Source organism: Cynoglossus semilaevis, chromosome 16, assembly GCF_000523025.1.
Source record: "Cynoglossus semilaevis isolate Cse_v1.0 chromosome 16, Cse_v1.0, whole genome shotgun sequence".
Taxonomy (NCBI): Eukaryota; Metazoa; Chordata; class Actinopteri; order Pleuronectiformes; family Cynoglossidae; genus Cynoglossus; species Cynoglossus semilaevis.
In genome coordinates this window covers 6,348,995-6,368,519 of record NC_024322.1, presented here as the reverse complement: position 1 = coordinate 6,368,519, position 19,525 = coordinate 6,348,995, and the positions used below count along the sequence as shown (strand labels likewise).

The following is a 19,525-nucleotide window of genomic DNA, read 5'->3' as shown; positions in this document are numbered from 1 at the left end:
TCAGTATATATTATATTTATATATTTTTTCCTGTATTGCCATACTTCTAATGATTAGCTAACTATAATTTATTGCTGTTTTTTGATCACCGAATAACATACTAGCCTAGCCTTATGGTATTTTTATAAGGGTATCTAAAAAAGGGTATCTTTTTTACTGTATATATGGATTAGTTTAAAGTATAATTCTGAAAAATATTTTCCGTTTCTAGAAAAAATTGCTACTTTCTAATCTCATTTTCATGAATGACCATTGACTCTGTTTAAATAAAGTTTCAGTCAAATGACCTTTCCTCCATTGTCGTACATCCGGGTGACTACATACGTAACTCGGCGCATGCTCACTCTTCCACTGTGGTTCGACCTCTGCAGTCGGTGAGTATAATGGCAGTTTGAATGAGGGAGAGTTCTGCAACAAATCTTCTTTCATCCTTTCTTTACACTTAATATCGCTGTATAACAACGGATGCGTTTGTTAGAACGGATGTAGATGTGCATGTAGACGGTTTTATTTTTCATGTAAAGGCTGTAAACGCCCATTTGACCTTACTTCTTTTCTCCGCTCCGTTTTCAGAGAGACCTGGGCTTTAACACCACATTTGACCAAACCGGTTCTATAGACCTCATACAAAAATGTACGCCTGTGCAAAGTTCGTTTCCACGCCGGCTGTGGTAAGTGCTCTGCCCTCCCCGTGTTTCCATATTGTAAATGTGAGTTATGTTGTCTAAAATGTCAGGCAGGGCCTCTGGTTGAACTTGACTGCAGATTACTAGCAAGGATATCTGCAGAGCTGAAGGCCGGTAATGTGACATATCTCTAGCGCTAAAGCACTGGCTACTGTCATTTAACTTACTGGTACTGTATTTCAAGTGTGAACTAATACAGTGCATGTCAGCCGTCTCCAAGATACACTATCCCTGTGCCACCAGAGTGATAGCTATCAGCGGACATCTTCAATGATGGCCGCCGGCTAAGGTCATTATCAGACTCTGTTAGCTACATTTACAGAAGAATCCACCTGGCGGCTTAGACACAGTTCACTACAGCGGATGCTTCAATAAACGCATTGTATATTTTCTCCTTGTTGCTCAGTTTTGAGGTAGCATTATCATCCACCAAGGTCATGTTTCATATTTGTGATTCCACTACCTAGCAAGGCATTGATGTAAAGAGGCAACACAAGTCAAATAACTGTTGTTTTTCCACATTAATGTCTCATTCAACAGTCTACAAAGTACTAATGTATCACAGGTCCTATACACATCTGATTTGTGATTAGTGGTTATGACACAGTGACTGTCAAAGTGACTTTGAAGGAAACTGATATTATGCCTGTGATAAATAACAACTACATACTACATTCATAAGTTTGCTTTCTGTACAAATCCTTGCTTTGCTCTTTTCTTATTTATTTTGTATTTTCTGTTGCTGCAGGTCCGTGCTGCTTCCCGGGCTCTTTACAGACCCCTGTCTGCCTCTGTGCTGTCCAGGCCTGAGGTCAAGTCAGAGGTAGGACAAAATAGTTTCTGGATACACCTAATTATAGTTTATTAAACAAATGTTTTTGTTTGTTGTTGTTTTTTTTTAATGTTCATGTAGTGTAAAGAGAGTAACATGATATTGGAATATGTCTAGGTATCAGGAAAACAAGTTTTATTAATTGCAGGAAATTCAGTACATGTTTCAAACCTGAAAAACAAAACAAAAACATTTTAATGTTTTGGTTTTTCAACCAAATATCAAGTATACTGATAAATGAATAAAGAGCCCAGAACCTGTGAACCTGAACTCAAAGAACCTGCAGCTTGTTTTCTGAATTACCTTGCAGGTAAAATGTTTTTGGTTTTTTTTTTTATCTTCCTTTTTTTAAATCTTCCTTTTATCTTCCAGAACACTGTAGCTCTGCTGCCACAGAGCCCCCTCACCCAGGTCTCATTGAGGAGCATCCAGACCAGTGCTGTCAGCAGGGACATTGACACTGCTGCCAAGTTTATTGGTGCTGGAGCTGCCACCGTTGGAGTTGCTGGGTCTGGTGCTGGAATCGGAACAGTGTTCGGAAGCCTCATCATCGGATATGCAAGGTGTGTCTTTACGCTGTGGAACTGCACAAATATGTTCTTGAATGTGTTCTTGAGTTGTAATTGAGATATTTTCTTCTGGGTGTTTCAGGAACCCATCTCTGAAGCAGCAGCTGTTCTCATATGCCATCCTGGGATTTGCCCTGTCTGAAGCTATGGGACTGTTCTGTTTGATGGTTGCTTTCCTTATCCTGTTTGCTATGTAAAATATCTGTCATACGACACACTCGTTCCAGATGTGACTACATATTTTATTGTGGCTATCAAAATTGTTCCGTGTTCGTCTCATGGAAATGTACATTTTCACGTCTCTCAGATGCTGTCAAAAGAAACAAAGCATGTATTGTACAAATGTAAGAAATTGCATAATTAAAATACATGTATTTGACTATTTAACGATTGTAACTTCTATGTCTGGAATTACGTACTTGCACAAGCAGAGGCCTTGTGGTTGAAGTAATGTTTTTTTCCCAGTGAAGCAGCTTTACATTGCATCAGTATCATTTTTAACAGATCATCATGTGCAAGCCTTGGGGTCCACTTTTAAAAGATTTTGGTTCAGCTGCAGTAAATAGTGTGTAATTAGACAGCAAGTGAGTGCTTGCTTTTGTAAATTGCTTGAATAAATCTAGACAATTTAATTCAGTTACATAATGGTTTGGATTTTTTTTGGATGTCATGACTGAACATAGGCAGATGCTCTTAACATCTGACTATTGAAAACTGATCATTTTAAAAGTACAGTTTGAAAAGCCTATTTTTTTAAGTACAAAATTATTTGTACATTTGCCATAAACATTGGTTTATTTTTCACAACTTAATTCATAAAAACTAGACCATGCTGAAGTATGATGGCCCCTCAGGGTAGAGTGTAAAATTAAATGTATGTACATTACAGCTCTAAGTTCAGACTTGTGCTGAAGTATGATGGCCCCTCAGGGTACAGTGTAAAATTAAACCAAAATGAAAAATATTTATATTTGGAGGTGTGTGTACATAACAACTCTAAGTTCAGACTTAGTACTCATGGCTAGAACTTTGAATTAAAGTTAAATCACAACAGAGATACTTGAGTTAAACTTAAAAACTTAAAACTTAAACTTAAAGTTCATATTATTTGAACTGGTTAGGGGAAGGAAGAAAAATAAACGTAACAAAATCCTAAAGGACTCATCCTTTTATCAAAAGTTCAAGTTAAACATTAGTTTTAAAAGCATTCAAAAACAACAGTCTTTAAAAAATGATATTGAGTGGGAAAATGAAAAAAAAAAAACAGTCAACCTTTAAAAAATGATATTGAGTGGGAAAAAAAACAAAAAACAGTCAAACCGTGTGACGTTTACGGAAGCCTGATGTTTTCTCGCGATATTTGCTGCAGACGTGGGATTTTGGAAGTCGAGGGTTGTGGCTGAGGGTAAGTGACAACAGAAACTGACAGCGACTGCTCTTAAAGCAGCTACAAAAGACCGAATTCATCTTTCGGCGTTGATTTTTTTTCTGTTCAGGTACAAAAACAATATCTCGACATTGATCGATGTCTCCTCTCTTCATTGGAAACATAGCTCCAAACATGGCGATTGTTGTATGTTAACGCAGGGCTCAGGCTATATCATGGATGCTCAGTCCCCTTTATTTAAAGCGCTGTAGTGGTAATTCCTGACGATATTATGTCATATCGAGATCACATTAAATTTTAAAAAAGCACATTTTTTGTCTGTCTAGCCTCTTAAATTTGCTTGAATAAACAGACCGTCTTTTAGAATGACAGTGAGGTGTAAACCCAAGCAGCCGCCCTTCATCGACATGCTTTGTCCAAATACTACAGGACTTTCACCTTCACCCTACGTTAGTTACACATCATTACAGCGCCGCACAGTGCTCAGAATGCTCAGATTAATAAATGCCCCCACCTTCAGTGCCTACTTTACCTTTTTCTTTGTAAATGACTTCAATACACAGCTGTTATATTTGAGGTCTAACCGCAGTCTACGTATTTCACTGTTGTTGTTTTTAGGGTGACATCACTGGAATAACTTAATATGAGTGATGATAAACCGTTCCAGTGTACTGCTCCTGGCTGTGGACAGGTGAGTACCACACGGACACACTGTTGCATTCTTCTGTAGCATAAAGGTTAGCTTTAATAAATGTTGTTTATAAAAGAAAAATTGTTAATATATACTCTACATCATTCAAAGCCACAACATGTATTTAGTTTTATATATTTATTAATACAAAAAGGTTTAAATATAACAGAACAATTAAAGTTGTTTAAACACATTTAAGTGACAGATATTACTTTGAAGATTTTTTTTAGGTAAAATAAAGTCAGGGACAAGAAAATATTTCATATGAGAAATGCATTTATTGAATTGTTTCATGATGATATCTTTTTTTAACAAAAACCTTTGACTAATTTACCAACATTGTCTAATTTTAACAGTTGCAGTGCAACAGCTGAAAACAAGCCAAGTCTGTTTTATTTTGGAATCTCAAATGATTTGCTCTATTGTGGTATTTCTCTGTTACATTTCTCTTTAGTAAAAATACACTGCTGGTGTAAATACTCTTGTTCTTTTACTGTTTTTAATTTTATAAATACTTTTCCTGACATCATACTCTCTCACCTTCAGTGGGGTCATTTTTCTCAGGCTCTCTTGGAACCTCTGTGTTGAACTTGTTTGAACTCCTACGCACTTTAACCTACATTTGTAAATAAATAATAACAGTTGTTACCTTCCTTCTTTCACTTGCAAGTAGTAAATTGCCCCAGAGGTCATGTTTAGATTACGTTTCATACCCTGTTTTATCTGTTGACCTGCACAGAGGTTCACAAATGAAGACCACTTGGCCGTCCACAAGCACAAACATGAGATGACACTAAAGTTTGGCCCAGCGAGGAACGACACTGTCATCATCGCTGGTAATCAATCCTAAAGTGAATAGACCTTGATATGTCCATGCTCTTCTGACGAGTGCACTCAAGTTTGCCCTCTGCTGCAGACCAGACGCCAACGCCTACACGCTTCCTGAAGAACTGTGAGGAGGTCGGGCTTTTCAACGAACTTACAAGTCCCTTTGACCATGACTTTAAAAGAGCAGCTGAAGATGACATTAAAAAGGTTGTTCTCATTAAACTTGGCCGAGAATGTCCCGACTTGTGTTTGTTTTATTACTCTTCTGTCCTTTGCTGATGTCCTTCTCTTCTTTTCCGTAGTTACCGCTGGATTTGTCACCACTGGCGACACCTATTATACGCAGCAAACCAGAGGGAGCCGCTGATTCAGAGGCACACCGTGTTAGTCCACTCCCTCATCCTGAATCGACAACAAGTGACGATAAGGTATGGGCTTTTTTTTTTTTAAAAAAAAGCAGAAACATTTGCTGACAAATCACAAAAGTTTTTGTTTCTTTCGGCTTGAAAAGTTAGAGCAACGCTGCACAAAAGATGATCAATCACATAACTGGTTAATAGATTTTCTTTCTAATCATTTTCTATTCTATTATTAGTGGAGCGTAACCTGTCAACGTCTTATTGTAGGACATATGGTTGTCATCAAACACTTCTGCAGCTAAGGTGTTGTATGATGTTTCCAGGACTTATCTTTGCAGCCAGCCTCAATGCCAACATCTACTATAGTCCATCCTGCGTCCCTCCAAGTTCCCAATGTACTTCTAGCAACCTCAGAGGCTAATGTTGTAATACAGCCAGCTCTCCCATCGCCAACATCTAGCTCTGTTATTACCCAAGTACCGTCCAGTAATAGGCCTATAGTGTAAGTAACTCAAAATATCAATTTTTTAAAACAAAAGTCAACCATAATTAAGTCTTTTTTTTATTTTTATTTTTCAAATTATTTTATTTAGCACATTTGTGTTGAGCTTTTATTTTGTGAGGCATGTGCTTGTTTGTTTTTGGTTTCTTCGCACTCGGCAGGATGGTTTATTTTCTGCTTCACACCTCATATACAGAACTGCCGTCTTCACAAACGTCACTGTTGCTCAAATATGGACAGAAGGAAGGAGCTCTCATAACCATGAGATTAAATCCAATTCTAAACTGCTTTACTTTTAGATGTGCAGAAACTCTTGTGAGTGTTTTAGCCTGGAAAAGTGAGATTTAAGTAAATTACCAACAATATCTCTTTTTCTATGTGCCTTAATAAGAGAGCTACTTGAAAACCATATCTGAGCAGAATTGATGTTACTGGCTGCTAAATATGTTTATTTTGGTCATTTTGTATTTTTTTTTTTTTTTTTGGTGTTTCTCCATATAAGGTTTATTTACTTTAATTCTTGTTTGATTTGTTCCAATTCAATTATTTTCCCCATTTTCATCAAGTACATAGTCTTGACTCCACTGGATGTACTGATATTTGTGACATTACTTTATCATTTAAAAAAAATCCCAGTATTATTTGTTTGTTCCTGACAAGGATGTTCTCTTCTCTCCTTCAGCCCAGTGTCTGGCACCTTCCCTGTGCTCCTACAGCTGCCTAACGGTCAAACCATGCCAGTTGCTATTCCAGCATCTATTACAAGCTCAAGTGTACATATTCCAACTACAATTCCTGTGAGTGTGATGCTGGTTACGATGTGTTTACTGTCTTTCACCCTGTGTTAGAAACACACTGCATTGTAATATGAAACAATGAAATTACCCTTTAGCATTTGTCCGTATCCCCAAAGACTGCAAACTGTTCTATTGTTTTTGAGTTTTGTTAAACTGAGGAAACGCTTTTTTTTTTTTTTTAGAAATACATTTTTTCTATAGGTATGAGTCAGACCGGAGAGTACTGAGAGCTATTTATTGTAATAGAAACTCTGTGCCTGTGTTCAGCGTAGGTGTGTACTGTAATAAGAGAAACGCACTATTGAAATCACCTAAAACGTTTGCTTTTGTGAGCATAATTTAAATTTAAATCAAGTTCCTTAGTGACTTGCATGAAGCACCCTCCACTGGACAAAAGGACAATTTACAGCTTTGAACTGTCAGATTTTGGCAGTCACCTCAAGAGTTGTAGAGGTTGAGTGAAATAATGGACTTTGGAGTACGGCTGTGTGTCACACTGTGACAAAGATGAAGGAATTGGCAGTGACACTGCAGGTTCCACTCCAAAATACTTCATTATTTGTCCTTGTACTCTTTGAATTAGTCTTCTTGATTTCTGGCAGAGCCGATAAATTATGCTGCTAATGTGTTGTGCAAAACAAAATGTAACTGTAACTAACGTCGGGGTCTAAATTGGGGAGGATTTTGTAAGTGAAGTTAACATTTAAGTTAACAAGGATTGTTGAGTTTGTTGGTGATTACATCCTGATAGTGGCACAGCAGGAGAAAAAAATATCCTACTTCCTGTGGGGATTGGAGTGAACAAGTGACAAGCCAAAGAGGGCAAAGATAAATGGAGAACCTGAGTTGACTTCTTTTTTCTTCTCTCCCTCTTCACCTCTCTCCTCTTCCTACTGTAGCTCTGCCTCATTGTTGATGGCAGTAAAGGAGTCTGGCTCCTCTGGCCCTTCTGACTCACGTCTCTCCATCCTCTCTTCACTTTCCCCGTCCATATGCTCTCATACAGACAGGCAGTGGTTCATTAGTGTGCACGCTGCATCTCCTAGTGATGACGCCTCCACCAAATAACAGGCCATCCGACCTAATGAGGCTGAGATATGAGCAGAAACCATGAGAGCTCGCCACGACCGTGTGCATGCGTTTGGCCGTCTGCCTTTCATTTCTTATTTTCTAATAGTTGTAGACTAATTTTGCTGTGCTGATCTGTGTCCATGCTGTCAGCTTGTCAGACCTGTCACCGTCGTGCCTAACGTCCCAGGGATTCCAGGACCTCCTTCACCACAGGCACAATCTCAACCACAGCCACTGCCTCAGCCACAGTCCGTCCAATCAGAAGTAAAGCTGGTATTTATTATCTCTTTGTTCATAACACATGCCTCCTACTTCCTGGAGATTTGACAGTGTGTGTGTGTATATGTACTGTGTATATATATATATATATATATATGGTGTATGTCAATTATTCATGTACCTGTTATTGCAGTAAGTGTAAACTATACCGTCAGGTGCATAATAATGATCTGAAATCTTTGAACTGTGAGACAGAAGCATCTCATTCTTTCTTAATGATTAAACCAGACTTTGATTCTTTATATTTGTCACCAAAAACAGATTTTAAAATAATCCAACAGCTAAAAGCCCGCAGCAGTGTTGTTTGGCTCTTGTTGTGTTTTGAGCGAGATCTTTGGCTACATGATAAAACACGGTTCACCAAACCTGGTAATGTTCCCAGCATGCTCTGCCTGTGGACATTAACAGATACACCACTGTGACGAGCTGCGTGTGTGTTCATGAGAAAGGATCGATCCTGACTGGCAAGTAGTTAAGGGAGTGGGTGGAGGGTGGGTGGTGTTGTTGAGGATCACAGCGTAGGGAGAAGACAAACATGGAGACAACGTTATGCGCAGCACGCCGTCGTCCTGGCCAACTGGGGGGGAGGGGGGAGTACCAGTAAACGCCAGCTGGGGGCATCCTGGCACGCTCTCACCGAGGCACATTAAGTCGGCCTCACCCTGCATGGAAGCTTTTGTTCAGCAGAATCCTGCCTGACCTGTACCTCCCTCTGACTCCCCCTCCTCATCCTCCCGGTGCCTCCCACCGCACCGAGCTCATCAGCAAACACCTAATGAGCCCACGTCAAAGAAAACAGACCCCCGCTCAAACCTGACCGCTCCCACCCGCCCCCACCTGCCTCTCAGGGGGCGTGGAGACGGCGCTTTACAAGGACTGATGATGCTGCAAAGACCACAATAATGATAATTAACTTGCTGAATTTAGAAGATTATGCTGTTAATTAGTTGCAAAATAAAGATAAGTAATATAGTAGCAGATGGTTGAATAACACCCATGAGATGGAGGGTTATTACACTGATGAGGTTTCCATGGCAGAGATGAAATATGAATCTGACTGGCTTTCCTCTCTTTCGATGGGCCATTCCAAGAGAATAATATCTTGTTTCTGCCAGAGGAGCTTCTGGAAGGGTATTACACGATAAACTAATTTGGTAGATAGATTGCTCTGGCAAAGGTAGTTGTTAGAATAATGTGCTCTTCTGTTTTCTCATGTAAATATATCCCCTCTCACTTTGTTACTGCCTTGAAAGGCTCATTCACTTTCACCTTGTTTGCTCACTGTTTGATGCTGGAGGAATTGGCCTGTAGAACAGGAAGACCAAACTGTGGTTGTGTGTAGTATTCAGTCGCTGTTCATAACACACACACAAAAAAAACATATTTTGGACAGTATTTCTCTCATTAAGTACCAAAATTCTGTCTCACCTCCAGGATTCAGTTTCACGCTTTCAAGGTCATCTCAGATTTATTGGAATTTCCACTCGGAATGAAAACCAAAAATAGTTGCAAAGGAAAGATTTCATATAATCTGTTTTACGTCAGCTTTTATACTCTTCATACGGCTGAACGGTGAACACTTCATTGAAGCAAGAAGTTCCAGTATGTTCCCTCACTGCTGAAGACTCGACTTTCATCATCTAAAGTTTTCTAGTTACTTCATTATTTTAGTGTTGATTAGTTGATCAAATAAGATTAAATATGAATTGCTACAAATGTAATTATTCTTGTGTATTTTCATCAATGTTGTTTCAACAGTATTAATTTTTTTTTCTGTCATCATTCCTCTCCTCAGAAACTAAAAGCCACATTAAGCCAGCAGCTTCCTCAGGTAGCCAATGGAGATGGCAGTGAAATTCAGAGCAGTGCGGTCACTCACACTCCTGCTCCTCCATCTCCTGCCCCGACTTCAGCTCCTGCTCCTGTTCCTGCTCCTGCTCCTGCTCCTGCTCCTGTTCTTGTTCCTGTTCCTGTTCCAGCTCCTTCTCCGTCTCCGTCTCCAGTTCCAGTCCCAACCACAACTGCAGTCCTGACCGCTGCTCCAGCTCCTCACCTTCCTCCAACAGAGACACCGTCACCTCATCCTCTTCAGCAGCCAGCCACCTCCACCACAGAGACCCCTGTACGTACGCACTGTAGAACACGTTGGTTCAGATCTGGAACATTACTACGTTATTATTGTATATTACAGTTGGTATCAATGTGCAGTAAAAAGTTAGAAGTGAAAGGCCTGTTCTCCTGCTCACAGTAATCATACAGTGTTGCTGTCATTTCTGACTGTGACTGATACAGTCGAGGTGTAAACATTGACAGCACGGCTCATACAGACTGATGCTGATGTATATGTGTCATTTTAAATACTGTGCATTAAGGTCACGTGTCTACATATTGGATATTGATCTGCTCTCAGACCAGCTGAAGTGTCACGTCTTTTGTTAAGCTGGAATCAGTTTTCACAGAGGTCTGCACTTTTTTTTTTTCATTAAATTTTCTATTTAACAGGCTTCCCCAGCCCCCCCTGCTCAAAACCCTCCAAGCACCGGCGGTCGGCGGCGCAGAACAACATCCGAAGACCCCGATGAGAAGCGGCGCAAGTTCCTGGAGCGTAACAGAGCGGCGGCCTCTCGCTGTAGGCAGAAAAGGAAGGTGTGGGTCCAGTCCTTGGAGAAGAAGGCCGAGGACCTGAACTCCGTGAATGGACAACTACAGGTACGCTCCACACTCTGACCCTGGGTAACTACACGCTGTATGAAAACAGCTGCTAACAATTTGTCACTTTTATGTATGCATAAATGCATGCGTCTGTTTATCATCGTCTGCCACTGGCATAAGCATGTGTACACAGACTTTTCCCTTCTGTGGTGATGAAGTCATTAAAGCCGATTAAGAAGAGCTGTTGTGTGACAGCAGCAGCGTGTGAGCCCTTTACATCGATATGTCCCTGTCAATAAAGATGTATCTCCAGATGTCAGCTGCACACAAGCGTGTCTCCGCTTCTGTCTCAGCAGTTTACCGAATGGCCTCAAAAAATCTCACAGGGAAAGGTGTCTTTTTGAACCTTCATTTCGCTGGAAGCAATTAGGATCTGATGCTGACAAGTTCGAAACAGTTCATGTATCTGCTGTCTCTGTTGATAAGTGTGAGGCGCGGGTGCAGCACATCAGTGTTCCAGACAATTAAATGAGACGCGGCGTTTATTTGCTTACTGTCTCATTTTTCCCTAAAAGCAGAGTAAGTTGCGGAAGGTGGAGGAGGGAGCGGGCGGTCGTCGGAAAGCGATGGTGTATGTCGGCGTCTGGTTCACAGAACAAGTTATCACCACTTGTCATGTGTGTACAGTACAGATGTAAATAGATGAAAGGGAGAGGACGAGTGAGTGGAGCAGGTTATAAAAAGTAACATCAGTGCTGTTAACTACAAAATGGGGAACAACATGTGGTAGAGAATAAAAAGGTGCTTTTATACGAGGGCATTAATCAGTAGTGCAGTTTTTGTAAAAACCCCCATGCTGACATGGCCCAGCTGATCAGTGAAAGTACCTCTAATGATGCACAATTATTTTAACATCATCCTTAACTGGCTTTTTAATGAGGTGTCAGACCAGGCAGCTCACAGAGCTCGCAGCACCACCCCAGGCCCATTTGCTCAATTTTGATTAATTAGGTGAGGAGTTAAGAAAGTAACACTCTTTAAAACTCTTTAAGTTAAAGTCGTCTTGGTCCGGCTTAGAAGTGATCAACATTTTTGTTGTGATGCAGTTTAGTTTCTAAGGGTCAATGAATATTTTTCTTTACCTCAGATGTAAATAATATTGTAAAATCCTTATTTAAAGTTTAAAGTATTCTTTCTAAATTTCACTTCTTCTCAGCTGTGTTAATGAACATAATGTACCTCCAACCTTTTTTATACCAAGGACCGGTCGGCCGGTATCCAACCATTGTTGAAGAGTCAATACATTTTCGAAATGAAACGTCTTTTAGACTTTATTCTCTTAGTATCAGAGTCTGAGTGATCTTTGACCTGTTGTTTTGAAACACTTTCAGATTATCTTTTAATGAAAAATTAAAGAGATATGACTGTGGCCCGGTACCAAATAACCTATGAACTGGCATAGGTCCCCGGACCAGGGGTTGAGGATAGTAGTTGAGTACAGAAAACGGAAGTGACATCAGCAGACAGTCTGACTTGTACAGATCTAAAAGGTTTAAAAAACACCACATTAAATACAAAATAAAATTTAAATCCGCAAAAAAATATTTTTATAAAACAAACCAACAAAAGATGAAAAATAAACAACACATTTAGAGTCCTGGTATACCTTACATACTACTGTGTGTGTGTCTTTGTGTGTGTGTGTGTGTGAGAGAGAGAGTGCCGGTTTATGCTTTATCCTTCCTTAATGTCATCCAGAGGTGGGGTAAGAAGCAGCGCTGCCCTGTGTTGATGTTGGCTGTTTGGCTGGCTGTGCTACAGTTGAGGCGGTGGCGGCGGCGGCGGCGGCGGCGGCAGCACAGTGAACATGGCGCTGGCTCAGTTGGATCGTCCGTACGCTCCTTCCAGCTGTTTTCAAATCTGCTTTACAATAACTCAGCCCTGCCAACAGCAGCACCATTAGACAGATGGAATCAAATAAATTGGCTGCTTTTAGACTAATAGGTTAAGCTGCCCGTAGTCCTTTTAAAGGAGGACGGAAGGAGCTTAAATCTGCCACTGGGTGCTGCGTGGGCCCCCGGCTGCTCTAAATCCAGTTAAAGTCACCTTCAGTGTAATGTGGCAGCCTTTTACGACATGCAGAAATCCTCAGTTCCTCTGGGAGCTGTAACCACAGCAGAGTGTAAATCTGCACAGCGTCTACCAAGGTGCACTGACAGTCCGAGCGGCTCGGCTCTGACAAACGTGCTGCTCTGCAGTCAGTGAAGGCCTGTAATTATTATGTAGGAAAAACTTAAATGAACAAGTAGATCATTCTTTAATCGTTGGATTCATTCACTGCAGGATCATGTTGGTCTTTTAAGAATGTCTTTGTTACATGAGGCGTAATATGAGTTCATACAGTTGTGTGTGTAACCATGAAGAGCTGCCATTAATAATGACCATTAGAACAAGCTTACAGTCATGAGTCTATGGAGGACACAAAACTACAGCAGTAATTCCTGTACTAAGCATTTAACGCACATGGAATATATATGTATATATATATATACACACACATATACATATATATTTGCATGTATATATGTATATATACATATATGTGTATATATACATATGTATATATATATACACATACACATATACTGTGTATATGTGTATATACAGTGGACCTTCCAGATTCGAGTTGAATCCGTTCCATAGAATTCTGCAAAAATAAAGGAATTAATTCTTTACAACAAGATTTCTTCTTTTTTTAATGATATAATAACTCAGGGTTGCTGTACAGCAAATATCTAGAATTGGTCTGGAACAAAGCTTTATGTAAATTAACTGTTGAAACAATCAGGGCCAGTTGACTAAGTCAGCGTGACAGTAACATCGATGTGATAGTAGAAGTGTACATCGTGTTTGTTTTTTGTGATAAAAAACACAATTTAACTTCATGTAAACCATCGTTGTACAGTAGATACAGGCCGTACACATAGGTACAGTTTGGCGAAGGTTGAGTTTTGATTTACTGGTGTGAATTATATTTTCTATCAGAAGTCCAAGGTATTGTTTGGTGTGAGAAGATGTTCGTTCTCTTCAGTCTTCAGACGTACCGTAGTGACCACTTTATTGACTACTGTTGTGTGTCTGCTTCCCTTCAAAGAATGAAGTCACCCTGCTGAGAAACGAAGTGGCTCAGCTGAAGCAGCTTCTTCTGGCTCATAAAGATTGCCCTGTAACCGCCATGCAGAAGAAATCTGGCTATCACAGTGAGTAATGCTCCATTATTCTCAGCCCGAGGCTTCCAGTGAAATGCTTCCAAAATGAGCTCCAGCTAACCACTAGAAGGACACGTCTTACTTATGGCCCAGTGGAAAGAGCTATTGTCATATTAAATCCTTGTTTTGGGGGGAGAAAAAAAAACTTTGCAAAAGTTCAGATATTTATAGGTGGCGTTGTTTCAGACAAATTTCCGCTGCCGGCGATGTCTGTGTTCGGGGAGGCCACAGGTGGAAACCACACAGACGTAATTGTTGCTCTGACGGCTCCAGATCAAACATTTGTCATTTTAGAGTAAAATTAAACAAATAAAAAACTCCAACTCCATATGGAGACGTAAAGACAACATAAAATGTGATCATGGCCATGAATACTCTGATATAACTGACCAGTCCAGTCGTTACAGACTGTTTGAGTTAAACCTCCTGTTTGTTACTCAGCCTCATTTACAGTCATATCAACTACACTTCTTTGTTTCTGGAGTCTGGGCTTCTGTCATCCTGCTCATAACTCACCTCACAGATGATGTCAGTAGGCAGTGAGACACTGTGTGTGTGTGTGTGTGTGTGTGTGTTCCGAGCCACGTCTCCACTCTGCTCCCAACACCTCCGCTGACTGGTATTGACAATGATTGCCTCTGAAATGCCTCCTGGTGCGTCCACCCAGCCGGGCTGTTCATTATGCATCCCTTATTGCTAAACCATTCCACTGACACACGTCATGTGCATTATGGGACTGATGGTTTCCAGACTGGAGTGGTCTGTCAGAGCTGGGTCTCATTTGGTGTCGTCTGGATTGTTTTTAGCAGGACTTGCAGATGAATTGGGTCATCGTTCTTGGCGTGTTCGCCCAAGACGTCTGTCTCGTCGCATTTTTAGACCTTTGTGAAGGATGGTATTTGGTGCACTTTTTACGCCGTTTGGAAAAAAATATCACCCTGTACGAATATCCTGGTTCATCAGTCTGGCTCCTGGTGACAGCTGAGGTTGGAGATTGGACATAAAAAAAAAATCAACACGAAAGGAAACTAATATGAAAGTCGTAATTATTGGGGGGTTTTTATTCAAACTTCCTGCAGCCATATCAGATCTACACAGAATATAAATAATGGTCTCATATATTCTAAAAGTTGTGAAGAAGAAGTAACTTCATACAAAGATATTACAACATCATTATTAGGCTAATGTGTATTCAGCACAGTGAGAGACTGACACACAGGCTGGAGCGAGGGCTGGGCAGGTATTCTTCTAAATAAGAAATGGAATTACAAATATTTTGTGAATACCAGTGCAGATATTATTTACCTAAAAGTCTGAATAGAGTTATCAGGACTTCAGAAGCTCCTACAAGATGACCATTCACCTGGTCAAGCTTTTATTTTGACATTTTTAAGAAAACAAATTATTCATGCAGCCATAATGAAATACCCATTTTACATCATTAAAGTTTTGAACCAAACATTTGAATTTCAGTCACAAAAAGCATGAGATAAAATATTAAGATCTTTTAAAAGTATTATTGAAGTAAAATATGAAGTATTAAGAAGAAGTTCAATCCTCTGGATAACAGGTTGTTTATGTCCTGTATGGAATGGAGAGGCAGAAACCCAAAGGCCACAGGAAAACACAGGAGTGTGAATTAAATACTGGTCTTTATTTTATTTTATTTAAAACTTGGAGACCTGAGGATAGAAACATTTATAAGGAATGTGTAGTTTGGTTTTTCGATGCAACAAACTGACTAACGTTTTGAACTAACGTTTGGTAAAATCATGTTAGTCATATGAAGCTGAATGAAGGATTTGTCTGTATTTACTAATATACAAGCTGTGCTTGTATATTAGTAAATATCAATACTCCCCTGGTTAAGAGTGAAATAAATTAGCTCTCCAATTAGCACAACACATGATTTAACTCTGACTGTTCCGTGGCTCCCACTCTTGAAACGCCTCCATGAATCATTCCTACTTGACAGGATTACACTTCCCATAAGGCCACACTGGCCTCCAGACCTGGTAATACCCTTCATCGTCCTGACCAGGCGAAACTGTGGCAGGTGGGAGGAAATTACCCAGACTGCCCCACAAACAAGCCAGGACATGCTATCAGTTGGCACGCTAAGCGGTCCATCTGCTAACAGCGAACCCCGCTTCAGAAACCAGGAGAGCAGAAAGGATCTCCGTCTGCTGCGGGAACCAGAACCTCAGAACATTAGCCAGACCTTAATGTCGTTAGGAGCGATGATACTCACTTGAACATGGAACAAAACCACAAAGCTGTTCAAATCTGTCGTTGACCTTCTGCACGGGCGAAGAGCGAGAGGGTTTACAGAGCGTTGACTTCAGTTGGTGCTGAATCACAGTGTCGCCGTGCAGCCAGGAGAGTGGAGGAAGATTCAAACCCCAGGACGTCGGTATCAGGCCGCCATTGTTTTAGATCATCTGTATTTTCACAAACCCAAAAACGAGTCTCGCTCATTAATTCCAAAGTGTCATAACAAGTGACTTCTTATCATTAGCAGTATTAATTATGATTGTGATCCTTATTCCTTTACTAACCAGAGCATGAGAGTGGAGTCTCTCTCTCCTTTTTTTTTTCATCCGGATCCAATTAATTCAATGCAACTGCCGAACAGCTGGTGGCATTTCAACTCCAAGTCTTTGCTACTCTCCAGTGTGAGCATCATTAAAATCAGGTGCTGTAATCATCTGTCGCCGCAGTAGTTGGCAAGGTAACAAAAAACAAATGAGAATGCAGTTAGGGATGGGAGACACTGCCACATGCCCCAGAATGTAATGCACCCTTATGATGTGGGTTTAAATTGACACTGGTGCTTTAATTAAAGGCACCAGAGCAGCAGTAGCATTATGGGGATTAATGGAACTCTTTGCTTACAGCGCACCCAGATAGCTCTTTTCCATCTGATTAGGTGTAAATGATGGAGCTTTCCTAAGCTTCTATGGAGTACCTCAGGTAAATGATGTTAAAGCAGCGGCGTGGAACCTCAACATACCGACAGGTGTCCTTTACATTAAAGTCAGGAACGCTGATCGTGGCTGTTATCTACTGTGGTTACTCAGTGAAGCAGTGACTGTCACGGGTTGATGTCGGTGCTCAGTGACTGAGTCAGGGACGAAGGACGAGAAGTGACTTTTGTTAGTGTCGTTCATACATTTAATCACTCTCTCAGTTGTTTCTGTGTTTGACTCGGGCCTTTCAGGGATCTGCTCACTTCACAGCACCAGTCCAACGGTCACCATCAAACATTGACCCATTCCAAACCACCTTCCGGATTTATAGACTGTATTTTCCGGACTATAAGTTGCTCCAGAGTATAAGTCACACCAGTCATCTAGAGTGCCCTCTAGCGGCTCTCAGCGTAAAGACAACAAACATGTAAAATTATATATTTTAATATACAAGTCGCACCAGAGTATGTCTCAAACCGAGCCAAAGGATGAAAAAAAGTGCGACTTACAGTAGTATGATTTATTAAAATCACAATTAATCATGATTAATCTACAACTGCCCTAAAATACCCTAATCACTCTTTTGTGACTTCCAAAGTTTCAGACAAAGACATAAGCGTGGAGGACATGTCCGTCCCCAGCAGCCCCCAGAACGAGGCCATCCAGCACAGCTCCATCAGCACCTCCAACGGCGTCACCTCCGCCTTCACGGCCCCGGGCGTCTCAGCGGCGCCCAGCGCCTCCACAACGGCCGCCGTCACGTCCAACCAGAGCACAGAGGAGAGTCAGCCACGGAGGGGCGCCACCAACACTCAGCCTACAGGAAGTTGATTGTCCAAACACACGCAGCGTCCTCTTGTGGACACTGGAGCTCGGCCTCCTGGACTGAGGGAAGAGATTCTCCGGCAGTATTTTTAATTTATTCCTAATTTATTATTAATGTTTGGTTCATGATTCACTGTATTCTTTGTAGGTGACGATGAAGATAAGAAATGTTTCATGGGTAATTGATGAAGATAAAAAGAGGATGCACTTTAGGTGTAAGATGTAAAACACGTTGGTCTTAAATGTTTTTTGTACTCGTGTCGTGACTTATTTATGAAAGTTTGTTATTATTTTTGCTCAGCCATAAAGTTTGGTTGGTGAAATGCTGGAGACTTTACCAAAGTGTGCTGAAGTGGCTCAGTGACCATTACATTTTCTTCTTCCATTAATTTACTTTTATGCACAATTTATTTATTGGGTCCTAAAGATAATTTAATTTTTTTTAAATCTTGAATCTTTTTTAAAGAAATATTTTTCTTTATGCACTTTTTAAGAGAACGACAGGTTTGAGTGACACTTCTGTCCTGTTCACAAATTTAATGCTGTAACGTTACATCAGTGATTCAGATTTTTTTTTTTCAAGGTGAAATCAGCCGTAGATTTCTTGTATATTCTGAATGTGTGAACTCACCTCTGTTTGTAAACTTCATGGACGCTCCATCAGCGGTCTGGTCGTCCTGAAGCAGTGATTGTAGGATGTTCGTCAATCATCGTGACTTTGACTGGATTCAGTGCCATTCATCTTTTTGTACAAAGAAACTTCTGAACTTTTTTATGCCGTTTAGTTCAAATTTTCATATTTCCTCAGTAGAGACAGTCTTTTTCCTGCTCTTTGATCTGCCTTTGGTTTAGAAGTGACTACGCTGTCAGAACTCTTTAGGACTTGTCGGCTGGTTTTCATGTCTAGATGAGGTTTTTAGAAAAACGCTGTAAATACCATCAGGAAGTACAGTACACGGTATACAAACATTGAAGGTATTCTGTACTTTGTCTTCTTAAAGGAATACTTTCTTGAACATCAACACTGTTAAAGACTGACTGTTAAAACATTAGTCAGTCAGTTCAAGTGGAATCACAGGGAACAGGAAGAAAAACTTTGTCAGAATCTGGTCTTTTCATTGTTATAGTTATTTAGAAAGCAAATTACACCATGAAGTCAATTTGCATTTCCTCTTAGTCTGTACTGGCTTACTACTGTGTAGTTTTTACAAGACGCTAACGCCTACGTTTCCTTATTTTTCTCCAGTATGTATTTACTGTTTTGTGCATCTGCATGAGATAACGATTCTCCGCGAGAATTTGACCGTCTGTTCAATAAGGTCTCAGTCAGATGAAAAGTAAACAAGTTGTTTCAACTTGACTTGGTGGTTCTTGAGTTTCGCGATAGCCTTTTTTGATATCATGGATCTTGGTTTCAGTGCTTATACAGGGGTGTGATACTGTGTTGAAGTCGTACTTGTAACTTGTGGAAGTTCTGTATAAACTTTGGATTGATAAGTTGTTGTAATAAATCTTTTAATATCTCTTTAAAAATAGCGCCTGTGATGGTTTTTCTTCAACTGTGTCGAATGCGTTTCCAATGATGTGGACGTGTGTTTTCAGGTTCTTCCTGCTGCTTCCTCCAGGAGGCTCCACTGACACTGTCATCTTCACCGTGGCGTTGACTACAAAGGGTCTTCATCCTCTTCTCCTGTCAGGCCTCACTTTTGCAACATACTTTTTTTAAGATAATGAAACCACTATATATAGTGCTATATATAGTACATATAGTGCTGTGCTCTATGTGTAATGGCCCGTGCAGTACCCTGC

The 19,525-nt window shown here is 40.4% G+C and overlaps 2 protein-coding genes across 6 annotated transcripts; both read left to right on the top strand.

Moving 5' to 3' along the window:
* The first annotated feature begins 274 nt into the window (after positions 1-274).
* atp5mc3a (ATP synthase membrane subunit c locus 3a) lies at positions 275-2,723 on the top strand. Its single transcript, XM_008328307.3, has 5 exons — positions 275-374; positions 574-671; positions 1,435-1,509; positions 1,891-2,081; positions 2,170-2,723. Exons 2-5 carry the CDS (start codon positions 633-635, stop codon positions 2,282-2,284), a joined length of 420 nt encoding a protein of 139 aa, XP_008326529.1. The 5' UTR covers positions 275-374; positions 574-632; the 3' UTR covers positions 2,285-2,723.
* A 724-nt stretch (positions 2,724-3,447) lies between these two features.
* On the top strand, positions 3,448-19,249 carry atf2 (activating transcription factor 2). 5 transcript variants are annotated; one of them, XM_025063978.1, is made up of 12 exons: positions 3,448-3,492; positions 4,093-4,165; positions 4,905-5,001; positions 5,082-5,200; positions 5,296-5,421; positions 5,676-5,854; positions 6,537-6,651; positions 7,873-7,986; positions 9,797-10,123; positions 10,504-10,710; positions 13,808-13,913; positions 17,490-19,249. In XM_025063978.1, exons 2-12 carry the CDS (start codon positions 4,118-4,120, stop codon positions 17,720-17,722), a joined length of 1,671 nt encoding a protein of 556 aa, XP_024919746.1. In that variant the 5' UTR covers positions 3,448-3,492; positions 4,093-4,117; the 3' UTR covers positions 17,723-19,249. The 5 variants fall into 5 exon arrangements, with proteins under 5 accessions (XP_024919746.1, XP_024919744.1, XP_024919747.1 ...); XM_025063976.1 differs by having other exon boundaries at positions 7,873-7,995; XM_025063977.1 differs by having other exon boundaries at positions 3,452-3,583; positions 7,873-7,995.
* Positions 19,250-19,525: the final 276 nt, after the last annotated feature.

Bases quoted from the DNA above. Each gene is read 5' to 3' on its own strand.
- atp5mc3a (XM_008328307.3), top strand. From the start codon at position 633: ATGTACGCCTGTGCAAAGTTCGTTTCCACGCCGGCTGTG. The intron at 672-1,434 runs GTAAGTGCTCTG...CTGTTGCTGCAG, and splicing joins TCGTTTCCACGCCGGCTGTG to GTCCGTGCTGCTTCCCGGGC. The intron at 1,510-1,890 runs GTAGGACAAAAT...TTTATCTTCCAG, and splicing joins GGCCTGAGGTCAAGTCAGAG to AACACTGTAGCTCTGCTGCC.
- atf2 (XM_025063976.1), top strand. From the start codon at position 4,118: ATGAGTGATGATAAACCGTTCCAGTGTACTGCTCCTGGCTGTGGACAG. The intron at 4,166-4,904 runs GTGAGTACCACA...TGACCTGCACAG, and splicing joins CTGCTCCTGGCTGTGGACAG to AGGTTCACAAATGAAGACCA. The intron at 7,996-9,796 runs GTATTTATTATC...TCCTCTCCTCAG, and splicing joins TCCAATCAGAAGTAAAGCTG to AAACTAAAAGCCACATTAAG.